This window comes from Haliaeetus albicilla, chromosome 2 (assembly GCF_947461875.1).
Source record: "Haliaeetus albicilla chromosome 2, bHalAlb1.1, whole genome shotgun sequence".
Taxonomy (NCBI): Eukaryota; Metazoa; Chordata; class Aves; order Accipitriformes; family Accipitridae; genus Haliaeetus; species Haliaeetus albicilla.
This window is the reverse complement of record NC_091484.1, coordinates 41,802,538-41,823,139: the sequence shown is the minus strand read 5'-3', so window position 1 is coordinate 41,823,139 and position 20,602 is coordinate 41,802,538. Positions and strand designations below refer to the sequence as shown.

Sequence of the window (20,602 nt, the reverse complement as noted above, 5' to 3'; positions counted from 1 at the left end):
CAGCGCTGCCCCCTGACCCTGCCGTGCAGGGGACCAGCTCCGGCTCACCCTGGTTTTCCAGCTGTGCTGTCACACCTTGTCACCCGTCCAGCGCTGGAGGAGGTGTTTAACCCACTTGTGGGTGCCAGCGCTCGTCTGGGGTGTCCCTTGCCCTCCCTGGGGTTGTGGGTCGGAGTTTGGGATTATTTTGGGTGTGTTAGGTCCTACTCGCCAGCGAACTTCCCCGTTCCGTACGGCCCTGTGAAACTTTTACTGAGTCGCTTCGTGGAGTCAGGGCAATCCCAGGCCTGGGAGGAAGAGGTGTCACCATTAAATGACCCTCGGGGTAGTTGGATGAAAATGCATGCAAAAAAAAGAAGGAAAAAAAAAGGGGGGGGGGGGACAGGGACAGGGACAGGGGACAACGATGACTGTCCTGCTAGTGCTAGGCCCAGAATTTAGTTTTTTGGTGCTCCCGTGTTGTGGGAGGTTTGACTTTCGTAGCAGACTGGGAGCAGCCGTGCGTGGCCAGGGTTTGCTCAGCGGAGGTTAAAGGTGGTGGGGTCAGAAACTCTGCGGGGGCGGGGAGGGTCCGGTGCCACCCGTGTTCCTGGGGGTGTTCCTGGGGGGCGACCACCGCCTGACACGTTGGAGTCCGGGGTGGCTTGTCATTTGGGGTGCATGGATGGGGTCTTGCCTGGTGCAAACCTCTCCCTCGTTTGTTGAAACAATTTGAAAATGTGATGGTCAGAGAAAAACAACCACGACCTTGACATTGCCAGGTGCAAGTTTTGCTGGGGAGTGCCGGCAGGAGGGCTGCCTTCCTGCTTGAATTTTTTTCAGAGAGGCTGGAACAGCTGCACCTCTCTGGTTACTTGGGAAAGTGTGGGAAATCAAAATTAAACAAAGAAAAAGCTGAAGCACAAGCAAGTAATGAATTCATGTGGCAGGGGGATGGGGGGGAGTGGTGCATGAAGCTGGCTTTATTTGTGTGCAGGAAGATTGCTGCGGCTTTTCCCCTTTAGGCAATAGGTGTTCTGAGAGGGGAATCAAAAATTCTCAGGTCTCAGTGAATAGGCATGGATTTATTTATTACTTTTTTTAATTACTTGTGAATGCTCTTGGATTATGGAGTGTGTGGCAGTAGGAGCAGCCATGCTTGGCTTTTGCATTTGCATACCAAAACTCAGGCAGTGTTATTAGTCTTTTCCCCATAATAAAAATATACATGGTTCAGTCAATCTAAAGTTTTCTGTGTTTGTTTTTCTTTGCATTGCTTAGATGCCGGGGTGTATTTGGAACCCTTGTGCTTGCTTCTGCGCTGTGAGATGTGGGGAGAGAGTGTCTGTGGGAACCAGTGTGTGTGTAGATGACTGACTGGCGTTTGGCATTGTAGCATTTGTGCCTGAGTGTGCATGTGGTAGGATCAGCTGGACTTGTCTTCTGTTTTGATGGTAAAATGAAGACTAAGAACCAGAAATATTCCAGTTCCATCAAAATTAATTAATTTTTTTTCTATCCACACTGATATGCACTTTCAACCAAATGACCCTTCATGAAGAAGGATGACACTTTGCAAACCTCAAGTCTAAGTGAATGCAGACTGAAGGAATCTCTTTTCCTTGGATGTGTGAGATCGGCCCCAGCTGAAAATTAGATGACTTTTTGTTCTCAATAGAGAGAAAATCAGTGATGGAGGATTGAAGCATCTCTCTGATTTCTTTGCTGAAACTTGAGTCTGCTAGTAAGTGTGGTGGTCAAGGTCACTCCATGCCTTTTCTTAGGTTGTAGAAGGCCTGTCTGGTGTGTGTTTCCTAACAGTAAATTTCCTGTTCTGCAAGCTAACTAGGCTTACATGTGCTTTCTTTTGGCATACAATGAAGACTTCCTACCCTGAAGCCATTAAGTTATAAATTTATGTGATGATGCAAAAAAAAAAAAAAAAAAAAATCATGCTGGAATGTGGCATTTATGGTAGCAGTAGCACAGACAGGAAAGCCTCCTTTCGCGGATTAAGGGAAGCAAGAGGATTCAACCAGTCATCCGGAACAGTGTTTCTGTCAGTATTTTGCCACCAATATGCTTTTCCTCTTGCTCAAGGTTAACTGCTCTGGTGTTGCATAGTGGAAATGATGTATGCAAAAAGTAGGGAAAGTGTATGTCATCTCTGTATGTCGGTGTATGCCTGTGTTAGTAACACAGTGCTGATGGAAACATACACTGCAGGTTATCTTACGCCCTTTCCTCCTTGTAATGAGGAACACACCTTTGCTTCACACAGTCAGAGAGGAGGTAAGGCATTCACCAAAGAACAAGCTTAAAACTAGAAAAGGAGAACTGCTTTCCCTTCTTGCTGTGAGAGGAGCTGATGGAGTTTGTTGGTAATAGAGCCTTTTCTGGGAATTTTGGTTTTATAATGTCTTCTGTCATCGCCATCATGAGAGGTCAAGTCCACATCAACCCATTTCCTCCTGGCCCTTGGGCAGGGAGCTGGATCTGTATTGCAAATTGCATAGTTATTGACAGCAAGAACATTTCAGAAGTAGGAAACAAGTTTGGCTTTCTGCAGGCAAAGGTCAGAAAGCACAGCATGATTGCCAGCAACTGGAAGACAGATTAGTTTGCCTTTACTGCTCAAGCAAGTAATCTTGTTTTGTAATAAATGCACTTGTTTGCTTTATATAGATTAGGATAAATTGAATTAGTGTTACTTCGTTTCTGCTTGGAGATAGGGTTTTTCCTCTGGTGTGAAGTGTGCCAACTTTGGATCTGATACACATGCACACAGGTCTAGCTGATGAAACTCTGTTTGGGATCTTGTGTTTGCAATAAGCGTGTCCTGAGATTGCTCTTGTCTATGCTCCTCCCACTAAACTGGTTAAAACCTTAAGGGAGCAGGGAACTTTACAAGCAGAACTATTGCTGACGTATAAAGTGTGATAGCACTTTTTCACTTGGGCAAATATATGACGCCTCTGCAAACTTCAAATTCTTAATCCTCAAAACCCAGAGCTAGGTGACTTAAATCATGCAGGTGTGTATGTTGGCCTCAGCTGAGCCTACTGTGAAAGTGTGTAACTTGATTTGAAAAAATGTCTAGATTTCATCCTTTGCCAAAACTCTCTATCTGATGTTAGCCTTACGTGGTAAAGGTTGTGGAGGCTAGGGATGGCCTTACAGCGTGGATAAAGGGAGCGTAACTCTTTTTTCAGTACTGCTTATTGTAGTAAGCAGTTGTGGTGATCAATGTGTCACCCTCTACCTTCCCTATAGCTCCTTGGTCTGTCGTCCTGCTGCTGCCTGTGGTCCTGGCTGAGCATAAAGCATTCTGGTGTGGACAGTGTCAAAGCCAGATCCTGGCTGCAGTGTTGTAGCAGGACTGGTCTCAAACTGGGGGCTACTGCTTGCAGGATAGAGAAAGGAGAGAGCAGAGGTGAACTGCACATGAAGGCTGATCTTTGCTGTTTGGAAACTGTCTCCCACAGGACTCTCCGACTGAACTCAAGCTGCAATTTACACTCTTTGTTAAGCATACCTTCTGATTAATAAAAGAAATTTCTTTAGTCTTTGGAGACTGCCTTGTAAAAATCATCTGTGATTTTGATTTCTCACCAGGTTTATAGAATGAGTAAGCTATTGCTTACCCACAGGGAAACAGAACATGGATTTGGGGAATACCTTCCTTCAGTGGTGTGTGTGAGAGCTTGGTGCTTTCAAGTTGATTTTTTTTTTTCCTGCTGAAATTCAATTCAGTTCAGATCTTCGGTGTAGGCATGCCTTACCTGGGATCACTGGCCACAGGCAGGAATGCCGCTAACTCTGGAAGAGGTGGTATGTATCAGCTCTGGGCTTGGGGATCAAAGGCAGCTTCATCATTAGAAAGAAAAATGACGACTGCCTCCACTGACTTGCCTGGTATTAGTTATGTGCTTCATGAAATGGCTTTGATCATGTTTCTTCACAAAGTTAAGCTTTTCCTGGAATTTAAATATTCACTTCCTTAATTGTACTGAGTAACTGTAACCCTAACTAATTAATCTTCCTCCAGGCATGTCAGCCTCGCATTCATGCCATCACTAGTGACGCTGCATCATACCACATACCATAGTTAGCTCTCCCCATCCTCCTGTATGTAATCATCCACTCCCATTTTATTGTTGTGCTCTGAATTCTTTTTGATTTATCCTGAGATGCCAAGAGCCAGCACCGAGCAGTAACTTTCAGCTTTCACATAAAACTTTAAATTACTCTTGTCTCTAATGATTCAGAATTCCTTGACAAAGTTGGGGGAGAGCTCAAGAAAATGTGAAAGAGCATTAGCTTTTATAGCTTGAATCCAGATGCACATGATACTGCTTAGAGTGAGTCTTTGTTTTGGGAGTTTAACTGAAGAAATCTGACCTTTTAGGATGGGAGACATGTAAACTTCCAGTTGATATCAAGCTCTGGAGATAAGGTCCTCTGTTTCCATAGATGGAGGAAGTAATTGAAAACTTCATACTTAGATAAACATTTGGTTCTAAAAAGCTTTTTTTTTTAATCATTTTTTCCCTTTTTAACCTCTGTGTATGGTCCAAGTTCTATGTGTAAGATTAGAAGTCTGGCTTTTGTGGTGGTGGACCTAGACAGCTGAGGTTTCTGTTGCCTGCAGGGCAATGGTCTGCCCAGTATTACTGACTGTAGCTGCTCGCAGAGACCAGGTGTTGGTTTAGATGGATGACTGAATCTCACCCAGTTCTGGCTACACTTTTGACCCAGGATGCTTCAGGGACTAGTAAGTTAATTCTCGTTGGATGTTGCATAATTATGTTTGTGTGGTTTGACCTTCTTTCTCATGTCTCTCCCCCCCCTGTTTTATTTCACACAGCAATCTTGCTTTTGTCATACCTTTTTGGAATTGAGTAATGTGCTCGCAGCAGAAAAGTTTGATGAGGCTGCAGGAATGGAAATCAGTGTCCCCTCTCTCCTCTGTAGGTGTTAGAGCAATGCTGCAGAGCCTACGCGGTGCAGCGTTCCCTGCCAGGTATGCTGCAGTACCGGTGCCTCTGCATTCAGTCCTTTGGCACTGAAATAAATAAGTGATCACAGGGAACGGCTGGGTAGGACAGAAGTGGAAGGTGTGGCAGAATGGCGATGAAGAGATACCACCATGTGGTCGTACATAAATACATTGTGTTGGCTCCATCTGGCCTGATAACCACCTCAGGGGTCAGAGAGAGGAGCTGCTAGTTTGCTGAGGCTGAGAAGTATATAAACGGAGGAGGGAAACTCCCGGGAGCTTTGAATGACTTGAATTAGTGTGTCTGAGCAGTGGCCTGGAATACTGAACTTTTGCCTCTCTGCCCTTCATCCTTTCACTGTGTCCCCTTCAAAAATGCCTGACTGCTGGTACATTGTACTGTCCATGCCTTGGCTGGTCACTGGCATAAAATCGTTTGGAAACAAACCCAGTTGCCCTGTGACAGCAGGTTGCTTTTTCAATGCTGCTAGCACTGCATTAACAGTTGTGATTGAAATGAGGGTGGATTTTTTTGGGACCCCTGTCAGAAAAGTAATTCGGGAGAGGGTCACTGTTAAAGGTGGTTCCAGCTGTTGCTTGCTTCACTTGAACCTCTAGGTTCCCTCAAATGAGTGCTTTAAAATGGGATACCATTGTTGAAGTGCTAAATCTGTTAACTTCATTACCTTTATGGGATTTTGGTATTGATTCCTGCTGTTAATGTGCACATAATCAGAGTAAAATTGCAATATGGGCATTCCTAGAAGCTGCTCTCTAGGTGAGAGGATGGTAGCTCAGAGGAGAGGCGTGAATTGTCATGCACTCTTGTCTGCCTTTCTGCTGTCCCTCATGGATACAGACTGGATTTTTATCCTGTCAAGTTGTTTCACTACAGAATTAAGGCTGCAAAATGTGTTCCAGTGCCTGAGATTGCTCTTCCCAAATTACTGGGTAGCCTTAGGAGGCTGGAAAAAGCAGGCAGCAGTTTTGGGTATAAATTCCTTATGTCAAGATAACCCTTTAACTGTATTACTTCTGTTTGTTGTATGAGAAAAAAGGGGGAAAGTTTCAAGTTTGGTCTCTGTAAGATACTCTTTTGCTAAATGCTTTTCCTGACTAGAAACCTGGTAGTGACTGACAGCATGAAACATGCAGCCGCCTGAACTGAACTTGGTCACGCAATCCGTTGTTAAGAACTGGATTGTAAGATTTAGTTTGGGTCCCCGATAGTTGAGATTTCAAGTGCTCTGTGACCTTGAAAACAAGTGTTTCGTCTGTTCGTGACATGGAGATTTCCATAGCCTTAATTTCCCCAGGAAATCCTCGTCCATCGGGCGTTAGTGCATTAAGACCAGCAGTGGGCCAGTATGAAACACGTGCGTTTTATGGGTGAGAAGACGCAGGGAGCTTAATGCAGAAGTCAGGGTTTTTTTCAGCACGGTCCGTGGCAGCTCAGCAGTCTTCTTTCTAAACTGGAAATAAGATCTCTTGACTCGGTCCTGTGTTTTGGCTGTTAGATGCATCCTCTAACTGGAGAATATGACTTCCCTTGTAACTGGGAGGCAGGTGTTTTGTGGTCACCGTTGCACGAGGGGAAGGTGCTGTCTTCTGGCCAACAGCTGCTACATCAACAACCAGGAGCAGGCTGGGTTTTAGCAAAGGTGCGAACCTGATGGCATTCATAGGCTTTCATCAGCACTGGCAACTGAGGAAGGACATATATTGGATTTTCTCTTGTGTTTTGCAAGACACCAGCGCTGTCTTGGTCCCATCTGAGCTGAGTTTTCAGCAGCTCTCATCCAGCTATCAGTCGTTGACACAGCGCTGGGCAGAAGCTGTGGTTCTTCTGCCCTTGGGTGCTGGGAGGTAAAGCGGTAGGTGGTGGTATGGTGAACACACGGCATGGCTTTGCTCACGGTGGGGTAAAAAGGTGGATATTGCTTGTTCTTGCTGCAAGATGTCTCTGACTGTCAGAGCAGCCACTCTGGGACTCTCTTGCAACCCGGCACAGAAAAGCAGGGATCTGCCCCTGCTCTGCCACCTGCAACTAAGTCTTGGGTCTTGCCTGTGATATTAGCAGTAGGGATGTGATGAAGGCTTTAATTCCTCCTATTAGAAGGGTGTTACCATAACATGGAAATTTCAGAATTATCTCCTATCCGCACTCAAAATCTGAATTAAGGTCAAAGAAGTCCAAGGACTATCTATTGCATAAGTTTTTGTAAAGACCTGTATTGAAGCTCAAGAAATTAATAAGCATAAAGTATTACATAATTCTAGTGGAAAGCAAGCAATAATAAAACTTGGGTGTCTGGCCTTTGTGCCTTTTAGAAATGCAACTGGAACTGGCATCTCTTAATTGCAGCTTGTTTTCCAGGTCATCAGTTTGACTCTTTGAATATGTAATTCTCCCAGATGGTTTGGCTTTGTGGATGTCTGACATGATCTACATGTCTTCAGATGGTTTTTTTGGGTTTTTTTTTTTTTCTTCTTCAAGCTTGGCACTTTGGAATGAATGCTGTCTGGAGTCTGAGTTGTGTAACATTAAAGTTTGAATTATGTCCAAATTTCAACTCTGATAACTCAAGAAATGTCGAGTTTGCTCAGTGACAGCTGCATCCAGACTTCCTGAAGTGTAATGGTGGAAGTAGGCAGATCTTTCAGGCTGTGGAAGCTTCTGGAGAAATACTGAATCCTTAACAGGCACAGACTGCTTAAATATCTGTTTCTTTAGTGGACAGTATCAGATCTTCCAGGTACTGCAGGTACAAACTTCTAAGTTTCATGCGGGAGTGCAATATGTATTAGGACCTTAACCAGTGCCTGTGAAGTTGTCTGGAATCTCCTCACTTAATTCTATCTGAGACCTTAAGCTACTACTCACTTTTATTGTGCTTTGCATTTTATTGCCTTTTTTATATATATATATCTTTCCCCAGCAAGGTCAATTTTTACTGTTAATGGCTCTGTGCCTCTAAAATGAGCTGTGGAACTATAAGCTATATTTTGTCCTGCCTGTGCGTCACCAGTATAAATGGGCTTAGTAAATTCTTCTTCAAAGTTGTGTTAGTGCTGGCACCAGTAAGACCTCGAAAGGTTCAGCTTTAATCTTTTGTATCAGGTGAAGTCTGAATGCTCAGTTCCAAAAACTGCAATATTCCTAGGACATTTTGTGGGGAGAGAATAAAACTGAATAAACTCAAGACTTGTGTTCATGGAAGTGTCTTAAGTGTCTTTTTGCTGCTTTGGTTTTTGTTGTGGTTTTTTTTTTTCCTCTGCTTTTTGCTTGTCTCCAAATGTGAAGATCCTGTAATTAAAGATTGTATCCCTGTTGCACTGCCCATGATTTGTCAGCCACGTGCTATTTTTAGCTGGTTGTTTAGGTTAACCTTCCCATGGCTGCTGACTCAGTGAGTACCAGGTGGTTAGTGCATCTTCTGACAGAACCTTGCTGTGATTTTTTTTTATTGGTTTCCTTTTACAAAAATGTGTTTTTATTAGTGTAACAATTCTGTTCTGAAAGTATATGCTGTCCTAGTTAACGATTGCCTATCATAGTCTTTTTAATACATGTCTAATAAAGAAGAGTTAGGTTCTGCAAAGGAAGACAGATAATTGCTGCTTCCCCCTCAAAAAAAAAAAAAAAAAAGGACCCAGAACCAAAAAACCTAACCAAGCAAAAACCTCAACAAAATGTATTGACTCATATTTTTAACCAGCCTCCAAAGTGATGGAGGCAGAGTGCTTTGTATGTTGGCTAATTGATTGCACAGCCTTTGATTGATGGGATGCAATTTGGTTGAGCATCAGCTGCAATTGTAAGCTCTAGGACCATGGCTGAAATGATTCATGTGTAGCAGCAGGATCTCCAGACTGAATTAGAGGCTTGTATTGACTGTGGCGCTGTGCATTATTTAAAGGATTGGTTCTGTGCCATTGAGTGTCTGAAGCAATTAACTGCTTCTCTCTGCTGAACAATCACCTCCTTTTTTTGTGAGTTTGTCCATATCAATAGTGACTTTTAGCATAGTTTCTTTATTTTGGTAGCAAGACAAATAAAAATGAGTCTTGCTGTTTTCTTTTTTTTTTATTCTCATTCTTGTGATTTTTTTTCCCTTCACATAAAATAAAGAGGTATTGAGAATACTTTTGACGTGCGGAAACAGACTCCACAGTCAGTGAGATTGTAAAGTAGGTATGCTCATTCAGCGCTGGGCAGCACGGGGGGGTAGTCCCACCAAAGTCGTGTGCGCCTGACTCGGCAGTTCGCTTCAAATTTATACAGTCAAGTGTTACATATACATAGAGTTTCTCAATACGCCTATACATAGGCATGACCTATTCCTGCTTCATATTAAAATTAGTTCCAAGAAGTCATTTCCCTAAGTTCTTCCCAACTGTGCCTTGCACAGTGCCTCCTCTTGGTGGTCGTTGGGGGTCGTGAAGATGAAGGCCGTATGTCTTCTTCGCGGTGAACCCTTAACCTTATGTCCTCGTGTAGACTCAGTCGCTCCTTGGCATTTATCCAAATCACAAGGCTCGTTCTTGGGGTCGACTTCTGCTTCTTATCAGGGACTATCTCTTGCCCCAGCCAGCGTCAACATGCAAACGTTAAACATGACCTCTCATCCCCTTGGGCCATGTCTACCTCTATTGAAATTTCTTTAACTTCATTATAAGCTAGATAATTATTAAACAGTTCCTATCTACATCCATATATCTAGTATATCTACTAAGGTTCCTTTGGCTCCCTGTCTCACTTTGGCATGTATGTTTTTATATTCTTCTAGGAAATAATGGAAGAGCTCTGTAAGAGTGTGAAAAAGGGTTTATGTTTAAATTGTTTTCCAGGCACCCCAAAGGTTCAGCAACCTATAGACCAGGTTGGCCCAGATGCTGTGATATTGCTTGTTTAAAAAACCAACTAAACAAAAAAACCCAAGCCATACTCCTACTATTAGCCTGTGGCTTTAGGGCTTTCTAACCTTAAACTGGGTTGAGCTTGGCTTCAGCAGTAGCCTAAGGAATCGGTCCCCAGCTGGTAAGGAGCAGTCATTCCTCCAACGTGGTATCGGTCCAAGCCCAACCTGGGCTTCTGCAGCTCTGTGCTGGTTGGCAGAGCCCTGGTGCAGAGGACAGCAGAAGTGAGGGCCCTCTGCAAAAATACGTAGGAGCCGCGTGGCCCACATGGTCTTGTCAAAGTGTTTTTCCCAGAGACGGTTTGCTGGCCCAGTGTGGGAGCGTCAGTATCTCACTCCCTTGGTCCTGGCTGGGGAAGCTTGTTGCAGCTCAGTAATGAAAGCTGATTTCCTCCAGTGACATTGCTGCCTCATTTTTTCTTAAGTTAATGAGCTTGTAGTTTTTAATTAGACATAAATGGTGGCTGTCATGTCTTGCTTGTTTGTATCTTTTCATCCTGCTGTAGTACTTCCAAAAGAAGAAAACTGTCCTGGTTTTGACTGGGATAGAGTTAATTTTCTTCCTAGTAGCTGGTATAGTGTTATGTCTTGCATTCAGTATGAGAAGAATGTTGATAAGACACTGATGTTTTCAGTTGTTGCTAAGTAGTGTTTAGACTAAGTCAAGGATTTTTCAGCTTCTCATGCCCAGCCAACAAGAAGGCTGGAGGGGCACAAGAAGTTGGCACAGGACACAGCCAGGGCAGCTGACCCAAACTGGCCAAAGGGGTATTCCATACCGTGTGACGTCATGCCCAGTATATAAACTGGGGGGAGTTGGCCTGGGGGGTGGGGGGGGGGATCGCTGCTCAGGAACTAACTGGGCATCAGTGGGCAAGTGGTGAGCAATTGCATTGTGCATCACTTGTTTTGTATATTCCAATCCTTTTATTATTATTGTCATTTTATTATTATTATCATTATTAGTTTCTTCCTTTCTGTTTTATTAACCTGTTCCTATCTCAACCCATGAGTTCTACCTTTTTCCTTCTGATTATCTCTCCCATCCCACTGCGGGGTGGGGGGGAAGAGAGTGAGCAGTTGCGTGGTGCTTAGTTGCTGGCTGGGGTTAAACCATGGCAAAAACAAAAGGGGTAATTTACTTCTGAAGTCAGGCAGCAGGGTGGGCAAAAGTGTACCCAGAACTACTGGTTTTGGCCTAGCCTGGTGTTTTGGTTATTCTCTGTGAAGGTTTCCAGAAGTGCAATTCATTCATTCGAGACTACTTTTTATGTGGGCAACATGGGAGTTTCAAGAGCTATTGAGAACGCCTTCATTGAAAGATGGTGTTTAGAAATGAACACATCCACCTCTGTCCCCTCCTTCCCTTGATTTTTAGGAGTTTCTTGCCCATTGCTTTTCAAGACAATTTGGCTAGCCCTTCCTGCGAGGGAGGGAGACATGTAAAGCAAGACAGCTGGGGTGGCTTTTGGAAAGAGTGAAGAGGTGGGTTGAGGAGTTATGGAAGGAATTGAGGGGTGGTGAACTGAAAAAGTGGTTTTGGAAGAGAAAGTGAGTCAGTGACGCCGTGTTAGCAAAACTACTGAAAATGACATATGGCATCTCAGGAATGTACTGCTGTGGTCCAGCTACCTGCAGAAAGGACATGTAGCTGCCAGCAAGCAGGGGTTGTGGTGTACAACATCCAGGGCTGTCCACAAATCTTACTACTTCAGAGGGTTTAATTTTCCAGGGGGAACTGAGAATCTTTGGGGCCTTATTTGCAGTGAGTCCCAGATGAGAGAGGTGGTGGAAGTGCAGGCTGAGAAGTAACTGAGAAATGCAGTTTTGTTTTTCAGGCTGGCAGCCTCGATGGTTTCTTCTCTGTGGTGGCATCCTGTCCTATTACGACTCTCAGGAAGATGCCTGGAAGGGTTGTAAGGGAAGCATCCAAATGGCCGTGTGTGAAATTCAAGGTAACTAAGATACCATAACACTCAGCTGCACAAAGTTTGTCCATTAATGTTACATTCAAGATGAGCTATTAGGCAACTTGATTTCTTTGGTATGTATTTGTAGTAACTCAGTAACTTGATCTATATGCCAGTTTTTATTCTACAGTATTTTGAAAATGCAAGAGAGCTGCAAGCCTCTAATGTAATGGGTATTCTACATGCAGGTGGGTCACTGTTTTTCATGAGCCACGGTGGAACATCACACAGCTTCAAATGACTCTTCATAAGCACAAAGCTGAAGCTAGAAATATGAATAATAAACTTCAGCACTAGGTCTGCTCACTCATATTGGATTACTTGCCACATCTCTGAGGTTCAGTTATGGGCTGGAAACCTGAAAGAGAGGCTTGCCAGAAGAGGATGCCCTGTCCATAAAGACTCCCAGATGATACTGTACTGATCAAAAAACTGCCTTTCATAGCCTTTTGTCCCACAGCTGTACACACGTGTGTCCTGTCTATTCCCTAACTCAGAAGAGAAGTCAGAAGATGGCAACAGGGCAAGTCTGGGGCTGTAGATTCCTCCTCTTTCATTACTGTTTGACCTGCCACCTAACATATCTGTTGGGATATGTATTTGGGCTGGGAAGGGCTGAGGGACTGGTCTGAAATCTATGTTGCTTCTAGTTCATCCTGCAGATAATACACGAATGGACCTGATCATCCCAGGGGAACAATACTTCTATCTGAAAGCAAGAAATGCAGTTGAAAGGCAAAAGTGGCTGGTTGCACTAGGAACTGCCAAAGCCTGTCTGACCGACAGCAGGACACGAAAGGAAAAAGGCAAGAACACCCTTTTGCTGGCACATATTGTTTGCTTTTTATTTCCCCATCCTTACCCTAGCAGATGTACACACAAAGATGACAAAATCCATACCTGAACTCTGTGTCCAACCTGTGTTTCATATCTTTGGTGCCTCTAAAAGCCAAGCCATGTGGAAACCCTAGCTAGAAATCTCAGGTGTTAACTCTCAGTGCAGGGATTTGAAAACTTTGGCTTTTCCTTAAAATATACTGTGTGTAAATAATTTGAAAGCCATGTTCTGATGGGTTCTGCAAATACAAGGAGTGAGTAGCTCCTGGCTGCGGGTCACTGGGATGCAGACTGTGCATGAAGGTAAGACCCCCACCTTGTGCAACCATCTTAGTATGATGACCCAGCCTCTCATACCAGTGGTTCTTGAGCTTTGGGGTTCCTCAGACCCTTTCCTTCCATGTTCTAACTGGGCTGTGCACTTGTGCACTTCAAGAATCTCTTGGCAATTAAAATAAAGGTTTGCAATTGGTTTTAAATGTGCATACTAGTATTCAGAAACTGAAATCTGATCATGGTCAGGCTATGAATATTAATTCACTTACCTCTGTGCTTTCACCAGCAATCTCACTTTCACCCCAGTGAAAACCCCTCTTGCTTACAAGCATGGTGTTATTTGTGAGTCAGTGTGAGACCTCATGCCTTAACCTTGCTTAACCTCAGCACAATGACTATGCAGAAGATGGGAAAACAGCAAATTATTGTTAATGTGTCAGTGATCCTGAGCAAATGCAGGGGAGCAGGCACTTCCTTTCCCTGAGGTGAGGAATCGCATCTCCTCTTAGCCTTATGTGCCTCTTCACCAGGCTTTGCATCTACTGGTTCAAACCAAGTCAGAACTGAGCAGCAGATGCTGCTGTAGGGTCCTACACAAAGTGGGGATCTGATGCGCAGTGCAGAAACAGAACAAAGTTATATCTATAAACTGACATACAGTAGCACAGGGTGGAAAAGCTACTCGTGTATTTGCAGAACTAAGCCATGTTAGTCTTACTAACAGACAAATTAATTTATTTTGTAATTCTAGGACTGTAATGTCAAAAAATTACTTCTCAAAAATCTCAGGGTGACTGTTAGTCATATCTGGATTAGTCTGCTCAGTTCTGCACTCTCCAGTACAAGAAACGTATGGACATACTGGAGTGAGTCCAGCAAAGGGCCACTAAGATGATTAAAGGAAATATCTGATGGGAGAGCATAAAAAAGATGGAGCCAGACTCTTGTCAGTGAATGGACAAGAGGAAATGGGCATAAATTTAAATACAAGCAACTCCATTGAGACATAAGCAAAAATGTTTATATTATGAGGATGAGGGAGCACTGAAATAGGTTGCACAGAAAGGTTGTGGAGTCTCCATCCTTGACAATGTTCAAAACCTGACTAGACATGGCCCTGAGTAACATGCTCTGTCTGACCCTGCTTTGAACAGGGGAGTAGGACTAGCTGGTCTCCAGAGGTCCCTTCCAACCTCAATCATTCTATGATTCAAGGATATATATTAAATTAATCCCTTTGTGTTGGACAGGATGTGTCTTTTCCCTCCAGTGTTCTCTACTCAGAACCCTGATCTTTTAATTCACAGTGTAATTGTTTGCACCTTAAACTACTTAGTGGGGAAAAAAAAATATGGTATGTAGGGGTTTCCTCCTATTTAAAAGGCCTGTTAAGGTCAAGTGTTGTGTACTTGCTTTTTTTCTGTGTCCTAAGTCTAGGAACATACTGTTCTGTCTATGATGGTAAATAACAAAACAGTATTTTACCTGTCAGGAGCATAATTTATGGCCAATCCAGCTCATCTTTTTGAGTTGATAGAAAATGTTTTGAAATAAGGAAGTACTGATTGAATTAGGTTGGATATTACTATTTCAGCAACTTTCCAAAATCATATACTGCAAGATGGATACAATAAAATTAAGTCTTCTTTCATTTCACTTTTAGAGTTCACTGAAAACACAGAAGCCTTGAAGACTAAAATGTCTGAACTTAGACTGTACTGTAACCTCCTTGTTCAGCAAGTGCATAAAACGAAGGAAGCCAGCATTTCTGGTGTATCAGAACCAGAGGTACAGCTTTATTTTTGGTGTAGACCATGTCTGTAAAGTCATGAGCATTGTGAACTTTTCTGGTTAGCCAATGTAGTATTCACTCACAGTTACTTAATATTGCACCCTCTTTCTGCAGAGAACCAGTAGGAAATAATGTACCCACACAACAGTTCTTGTTTAAATGGAGTAATACTGTATTGTGGCAAATAACTTCCCTGTGTTGGGGTAGCAAGTAGTGAGATGAGATATGGTATCTGTGATGTAGATAATCACATCGCTGTAGGTGATCATGTGTATATAGTGGATCAAAAAAGCGAAAGATTTTTTATAAAAAGATAACTTGCAAGAAGCACACACTTGTCTGATCCTGAGTCATTAATATCCTGCTCAGCAAAACACTTCTCAACCAAAACCCTTAAAAGGTCAAGAGACAATGCAGACCACAAAAAAGCAAAATTACTAGAAAGAACTGCCTGATTAACCTCACTTAAGTTAAAGTTTCAAACTTTGCAAATCTTCTTGACCAAAGAAGCCTCATTTAAGAGGGGTCTTCTAATGACAGTGATCTGCCCCTTGCTTTGAGAGAGAAATGCGTGAAAAGGGATGCATGTCACTTGCTAGAGAGGCTGGTGTGGAGTTCCAGGATGCTTCCCACTGGAGAGATGGGTCTTCCGGTGCAGGACAGGCAGGCAAAACACCTGAAGTTAATCATTTGTATGTCCAAATCATCTCTGTAAAGGTACCTGATAAACTGTTTATGGTGAATTAACAGACAATGCAGAAGCATGAGGTAGTGTGTAAATGACTAAAAGGGACTGTTAGAACTTGCAGCTCACAGGTGCTGAGAACAAACAAGTAGTGTGGTGTTTATCCAGCTCATAGTTCATGCTTCTGGGGGAAAACTCACTTTCCCTGATCTTACTGGTGTTTGACTGGAAAGATTTATTGCTAAAAGCATTTCAGCATCAATAACTGCACTTTGCAGAGATGAAGGGTATTGTGGCAATGTGATATTTCATTCTGCCTGTTTTTCAGCAATTTTTTGTTCATGGGATTTTTGAAATTATTATCTGCAGATCATTCTGTATCTATTTATTTTGTTTACTTTTCATTTCTCCTGTCGGTGGTGTCTTCTGGAATGCCATTGTTGAATACATCAAGGCTTAGTATTTAATACACTTTTAACACCAGAGATAAGTGACTAAAAGGCATTGCTTTTAAAACCCAAGCGTACTGAGCTTGTTGCAGTGAGAGGCTGACAAGAGTGGTAATGCTGCAAGGGGGCATAGCCCCAGTAATAAGTGATGCCAGTTCTCTGAGCAGCTGACACATTGCATTTTAATTCATGTTAAACAGAAATAATGGCTGTAGCAGTTGTGGACTTTGTAGACATCAGTTGCTCCAAACTGATCTTCTGTGGTGAGTCCATTTCTTCCAATTGGTTTCTCCCCACAGAGAGAGATTGATATGGGAGCTCAGTTAAAATCAACATGTGACACCTTCCTGAAGACTCTTGAAGAATGTATGCAGATTGCAAATACTGCCTTCACTTCTGAGTTATTGCATCAGACCCCACCTGGATCCCCACATTTAGCGGTCCTCAGAACAAACAAGGTAATGGCCAGTATCCTCTTCTCTCAGTCTTGGCATGGATGCTAAGGAGCCCTTTTGTAAAGTAGCATTTGTAGAAGTAGGGAATGCATTTTTACCCATATTATAACGAGTAGTCCCCTACTGGACGTACTCTGCTATTTCTTGTGGTTTGCAAGTGAGGTAGGGCCATTTTTTAATAAGCAGTGACCAGTCTTTTAACTTTTAATTACAGGTGAAGGTTATTAAGCATTAACTTTCAGGGCCTGCTCCAGCTGCAGACAGTGGTGTTTCAAAATACGTTGACTGTATGGCAAGTTGTGGGAGCTCACAGCAATTATTACTCTTCTAAGCTACTGCAGCATCGGAACTCTGGTAATACGCCAACACTAGCTGATGAGCTTATCTTTTTAATGACAAGGGCGTTTTCTTGAATCCTGGATCCACAACTACTTAAGCAAATCCGGAGCATCTTTGGCAAACAGCAGATTAAGGTGTATGTAGGAAGGCAGATACGTCACTGCATCTGGGAAGTGAGATTACCTCACCATACCTGGTATCTGGCCTCACGTTTCTTCTGTTTTCTCATAATTTTTTTCTTAAGTAAAGAAAACATCATTGCAAAGAAAACTCACTGCCTTGTTTCTTTTCCACATGCTGTATGGTGTCTCACTTGGCACTTGCTAGCTAGCTTCTGAAAGAAGTCTCCTGGTTTTCTTTTTTTTTTGTTTATTTTCAATATTTTAATGGTGTAATGTAATGGTGTAATAATGTATCACCTTTTTCACGTTTGTCTGTATACAGCCTCCAGGTCAGAGAATTAGTGAGCATATGCTTAGCTTTTCAGCTTTTTTGCTGACTCCAACTTGTGTTTAATAAAATGTGAAGTGTGAGAAGCATGATACGGTCTTCTTGCTTTAAAGAATATTCTCCCTCTCCACTTATCTTACAGATAAAGCACTCTGTCTTGTCCAGTCACACCTCAATGGAAAGGTATAATAAAAGTCTTTACTGTAAATCTGTTTCTAATCTGGTTTTGGTAGTGTCTGTTCTTTCCGTTTTTTTTTACTCTAATGTTATTAGTACTGGATGGAGGCAGAATTATATTGCTCTGAGCTGTGTACTTGGAAGCAGACACAACAAAAGGGAGCTAGCACACCCCACTTCATCTCACTTCTTTATCAGCCCTTTCCCTTTTCTTTTTCTCAGCCACCCACTTGGTGACTTACTGGTCAGTCACCAGCCAGCTCTTTCCACTTCAGTTCTCTTTCCTGCATCTTAGGTTCCACTCCATAAGCTCATAAAATCATTGATGGAGAGCAGGCTATGATTTGTGGAGTAGATGGCAAGGGTATATATTTTAAAGTACTAATGAGATGATATTCTTTTAGCTACAATACCTGTCTGTGATTTTCTTTTTTTGTAATCAATTGTATTTTTTTTATTATGTCTCTCTTTAGAAAAGGTAATTGTAAATATATTCAAACTCTGTAAACTGAGGTTGAATTGTTAATCGTACTTGCTGCAAAGAGCTGCCTGGTTCCTTTTATTATTTTAGACAAGTTCTTTTGCTCAGAGCAGCCTGTGACAGCCTATAATTTCTGTCAACTATTTTTCTGTAATTTTTATTTGTGTGTTTTCACAGGAAAAAGCTTACCAAGCAATGTTTTATACACTAACCATTATTCTTTCCCTTTCTTCAGGCAGATGGAATTAAACCCCTGTGAAAATGGCTCTGTAAAAGCAGAAATCAACCATCAAGAGCAAACCCTTATTAAAAGTCTGGAATGTTTAAACCTGGAAACAAATGAGGGGAGCAGTGATGTTTCTGTTGAAGATCACATGACAGAGGATTTGGCAGGTAAATATATACACTGTCTTTTATCCGGAATCATTACTCTTTAAGTGTAAATGGAGGGAGGTGTAGTCTGCCTGTGAGAGCGCTGATACCTTGCTTCCCAGGAGAGGGAATGTCAGTGTATTTTAGTCTGATATCTGCCCATTGTCAAGCCTTGCCAGCATAGCTCCTGCCCTTGTTGGTAGCTAACTTGGGACTGAAAGGGGAAGGAAATTAAAAATTCTTTTTTGGACAAGTGGACGCTCCTCTAGATGCTGATTGACATGCATAACAATACAGCCTGGCAGAGCTTGGGCTCTTCTTGCACTGTGGACAGACATATTTATTCCCAGAGGGCCCCCTCCGCTGGGAATGCTGGCACCTCTGCTAGTATGTAGGGCTGCATTGTCAGAAGGGGGACATTGAAGCTTTGTGTACTGTCTGGGAGGGGTTGACCTTGTAGTCCCTCTTGATTGCTCTGACAAATCTTTACGGAAAATCAACCCTTTTTCTGCAATTAAGAGTATACTAGAAAACACCTTATTTCTTCCATTACCTTAGCAATAGCATGAAACTTAGATTTGTGTGTGACTTCAGTAAAACACTGTTGAACTAATTCAGTATAAAATTCCATCCAACCTAGCTATATTGTTAAGGGCTGCTGAACTTAATTTTGGTAAGTCTGTCCAGATAACGTATGATTTCTGCTTGTCCTGTTGAATGGACTGTATCGTTCTTGAACAGTAGCTTTCTCTGCCTGGCTGTTATTCCAAAACATACGTATGCAGTCAGTGAATCAGCTGAAGATTTTAACCCCAAGTTAATGAACATGGTGATTTTGCTTTTACTTGGGTTTTCTTGGGAGTTTTTCCCATTTCTGGTGTTGTGTTGTGTAGCATGGCAAGTCCCTGCAGAATAACATGCATGTGTCACCATTTAGCATAATACCTCAAGAACACAGTGCTAAAGAAAGGAGAGCAAACTAATTCAAGTCAGGTTGTTGGTATCATTTAGCTACTGAGGTTGTTCCTGTGCAAAAAAGAGAAAAGCCTGTTCCCTCTTGGGTACACACATTTTTGTTGTAGAGTTTTTCTGGCAGTATGGGATGGAGTAGGATGTGCAGTGCCATCTGTATGGGGTGGGCTGACCCAGCCAGCCTGGGGCTCCGTCTTGCCAATGGCTGTATTTGCCTGCTCCCTGTGAGCCCAGGAGCTCTGCCCTGTCTTGGATACTCTTCCCTCCCTCTCCCCTTTATTAAGAGCAGTCAATCTTTAAAAACACTCAAGCACTCGAGTCCCATAAGAAATTTCTGTTTGCCTTTTAGGGCTTACAGTGTTTGAGTTTGAAATTTCAGAGGACCCCTGGTTTTCTGCATAGCACTCCTGGGGAGTCACTGCAGACTTGGGCTGTTTCTCTACTCACCAGCCCATGTGTCTTGGTAAAGGACAGATCAGTGACATCCCTCAAACTCTAGTTCCTTAGCAGAGTCCCTTTGCTTGTGAATGAGGCACGATCAGTGATGGCTGAGGCCATTTTTTTCTGTGCTGAGGAGAATGGCTGAAGTCTCATTGCTGTTACTGGGCACAAGTCGTTCTTTTTCTCACCCGGCGCCAGGCTTATGCAGTGGTTCTGCAAGTAATAGGGACTGCTGCAAGCTTGCTTTCAGACCTCATTTGGAGGAAGAGAGTTCCTTGCAGCTTGATCCCTTCAGACAGAAGCTCAGTTCCACTTCAGGTCTATAATCCTCACTGGCACTTGAAAGTATTCCTTTCCTGGAGAGACAGGTTCCCTGGGAAATATTGGATGCTAGTTTGACAGTCTGGCAGCAAACTGTGTTGTAGCCGTGGCTTGTATGCTGCAGATGCTGTGAATATATCATTTTTGCTTCCTGACTTGTTCTCTGCAGTTCTCCATGAGGTCAGAAGGTCTTACCATGCATGGGATCTATAAGACACTGTCTTCCTTTGGAGGTGCTCGTTTAGTGCTCTGTTTATTTGAAACAGATGTGCTTGATCCCAAAGAAGAAATGAAATAGACTACAGCAGGGAAGAGGCACCTGAATGTTCTTCTGGGAAACTTTAAAGATATTCCTACAAATCAGGGAGAACATAGCAGCCTTTGATATCATAGCAGTATCCATCTAAGCAGCCAGTTTACTTACTTATCAGAAGGAGCAAACAAGTCTATTATTCTTTTACTTTTGAAAATGCACTATGCCACTTTATCAGAAGTTACAGCCATCTGACAAGTAATCTTTCTTTCAAGGAGATGAGTCTACTCCCTGCTGCACCCAATCGCTTCTTCAATGTTCTTCTCTCATAAGGCTGTCCTCGCTGAGGATGTGTGGGCTCACCTGCATTGGAGCCTGGTGCTTGGTCTGTCTGATTAAAAGAAATGGGGAGGGGACTGATTGAAATGTGGTCTG

The 20,602-nt window shown here is 42.9% G+C and overlaps 1 protein-coding gene across 1 annotated transcript in view; it reads left to right on the top strand.

Annotated features, from left to right (window-relative positions):
- PLEKHA8 (pleckstrin homology domain containing A8) overlaps positions 1-20,602 on the top strand; it is a 33,547-nt gene that overhangs the window by 281 nt on the left and 12,664 nt on the right. The window contains exons 2-7 of the mRNA XM_069772430.1: positions 11,736-11,852; positions 12,518-12,673; positions 14,644-14,768; positions 16,206-16,364; positions 17,293-17,333; positions 18,044-18,201. Coding sequence (XP_069628531.1) covers positions 11,736-11,852; positions 12,518-12,673; positions 14,644-14,768; positions 16,206-16,364; positions 17,293-17,333; positions 18,044-18,201 — 756 coding nt within the window. The remainder of the gene's footprint in view (positions 1-11,735; positions 11,853-12,517; positions 12,674-14,643; positions 14,769-16,205; positions 16,365-17,292; positions 17,334-18,043; positions 18,202-20,602) is intronic.